Here is a 2,549-nt window from a genome sequence, read left to right as displayed (position 1 = left end):
CAGCTTCAAAAGTTCCATCCCATGAGATGAAGGAAAACGAAAAAGCCTGGGAACCGACGCAGAGAGAAAATGACGGGAATAATTCTTATCATAATAGAAAACACCCTCTCTCTCTCTCTCTTTCTGTCTGTCTCTCCCCTTTCTCTTTCCTTCTCTCTTTCTCCCCACCCCCTCTCTATTTTCTATGTCTCTGTCTGTCTGTCTGTCTCCCCCCCCAATTCTCTCTCCCTCTCTCTTTTTCACTCTCCCCCCCCTGTCTTATTTTTCTCCTACCCATTCACTCAACGACTCAACAATCTTCCTTTACTTTTTTTTCTGGCCTCTATTACCTTACAGTGTTGAGGGGATAACAAACTTTCGTTCACTAATTAGTTATATCACCTGTCGCACGGTCAGAATATTGCTCCACGCTAATGTTTCTCTAATCTCCCCCCCTCCTCCCCTAAATCCATCTTTTCCTAGGCCTGCATCTCCCTCTTTTTCTATTCTAACGTCTAGTGTGAAAATAACATCAGCACATCACTTTGCCCCAAACCAGTCTTTTGCTTCAATGTATGTAATCGTCGGTGTCTACAGCAACGATAGGCCTATCTACTTTTCATTTTTAGATCTAGATCTAGATAATATCTATTTGTTTCACTTCACATCATCCCTCCTGCACTATCGGGAATGCCCGCAATGTAAAGTGGTGTTGAAACATTCAAAGCAGTTTTTCACATAACAGAACTCGCAATTTTCCGCATTTCTATTTCCATAACATCCGGTTTTCTTGAATTCTCTTTCCCCCTGATTCAACTGGGGTTTAGGCATGCACTGTTGAGCCACATTCACGTGCCAGAAAGTAAGACAATTCGGTTTAACTAATTAATCTTGTTATTCGACATCGCTTTAAGTCGCACATTTTGGGGCTCTCTCCCTGTACCGTCAAGTGCATAAGTCAAACCTCGTATATATCGCCTACCTCGGGACGAGCACGGAAGTGGCGGTGTAGCGAGACCAGAGACACTAAAATATATATATATAATTAAATTCTCTCTGGCGTGACTAGCTAGGGTATAATGGGATAGCACTGTTTGCCATCTTGGCTAGGGGTAGACTGGTAGAGAGTAGGTAAAAAATGTAACCAGTCTTACTTCATCTCTGTCTTGTGTGGTTATCATCATGCGCACGTAAAAACGAGTAGCAACCAATTGAATGTACAGCTGCAGCTGAACTGTACGTAAATAAAGTTTAAATACAAATTGATTTTTTTTCTGGATCATAAGCTAAGCTATGTGGTGGTGTGTAACAGGGGGCAGTACAACGAGGCTTGACTGTAAGGCAGAGGGCAGTGGACGCCACAATTTCTATTCCTGGCCACTTCCTCTAATCTTAGCACAATTAGGCCGTGGGCGATTGCCTCATCCCAGATTGTGCTTCTGTAATTTCCAATAGGTCCACCTCTTCTTCGTTTCCCAGCTGGTCTCCAGTACCACCACGTCTGATGACAAGGCAATCTTGTTTCTTGCATTCTCAAAGCATGTCTTACATATTTCCACGTTTTCTTTATCTAAAACCTAAAAAAAAGATAGACAGCAACAGACGTACGGTACTATGAAATATACACGTTCCTTCACAACCCAGGATGAACACACCTTCTTTTTTTTGACGTGGGTGTTGACGGGTGCCCTGGTGTGGTGTTCTCCTTCCCAACATCGTTATTACCTCTCCTTCTTCTTTTCTTTGTGTGTTACTTTGTAATAAGTTCTGTAATCTTCTATACGTATATATGACTTATCTGAGTTGCAAGTACCATAAAACATTTACTAAAAGCGAACACTTTCTCCCCTCGTCGTAAAGAAAACAACGCACTAAATGTGTGGCCTACAAACTTCTGATTGTTGTTGTTTGCATTGTGTTTTTTTGGGGGGTCTTGTTTTTGTGTTGTTTTTCTTTCTTTTCTTTCGGTTTTTTGTTGTTTGTTTTGTTTTAGTAAGTTTTTTTTTATGGCGCTCCCAACTGCATAAAGTTATATGAGCGCGCTTTTGTTTTTTAAAATTTTATTGCAAAAGTCTGACTCGGACTTACGATTTTTCTGGATCACTTTTTCTTTTCCCGTACTTTCAGCACTCGGTTAGAAACGGGGCGACGTCACATCTATAATTTTAGATATAGATCTGGGTCATCAATGGAGACGGGACAAGATGACACACCGTCCCCCGTGCCCGACTCGCCCCCGCCCCCACGTGACCACGAGACAGGCATGCCGGGCGGAATGCCCAGTTCCTACCCCGTGCACCGGATGTCCGTCACACTGACCAGCGATGACCAGGTCCAAATGGGACTGACCGTCTACGACCGGCGCGGCTACATGGTGGTCAAGGACGACGAGTCGTACGTCACACTGTCCGGTGATGACCAGGACAGTACAACGTACCCGGAGGAGACTTTCAGGTGGGTAGGTCAGTGGATGGGTGGGTTAGGGAGTGGGTGTGAGAGTGAGTGGGATGGTCAGGACAGTACTACATACCCCTATGAGACTTTCGGGTGGGTGGGTGGATGTGTTGGGG

At 44.2% G+C, this 2,549-nt stretch overlaps 1 protein-coding gene across 1 annotated transcript in view; it reads left to right on the top strand.

Annotated features, from left to right (window-relative positions):
• Positions 1-763: 763 nt before the first annotated feature.
• The window catches only part of LOC101863627, an 8,196-nt gene continuing 6,410 nt past the window's right edge, over positions 764-2,549 (top strand). The window contains exons 1-2 of the mRNA XM_035972980.1: positions 764-841; positions 2,149-2,433. Of these exons, the coding sequence (XP_035828873.1) occupies positions 2,168-2,433 (266 nt within the window). The 5' untranslated portion in view covers positions 764-841; positions 2,149-2,167. The remainder of the gene's footprint in view (positions 842-2,148; positions 2,434-2,549) is intronic.

Source organism: Aplysia californica, unplaced genomic scaffold (assembly GCF_000002075.1).
Source record: "Aplysia californica isolate F4 #8 unplaced genomic scaffold, AplCal3.0 scaffold00937, whole genome shotgun sequence".
Lineage (NCBI taxonomy): Eukaryota > Metazoa > Mollusca > Gastropoda > Aplysiida > Aplysiidae > Aplysia > Aplysia californica.
This window is presented reverse-complemented; position numbering and strand designations above follow the sequence as displayed.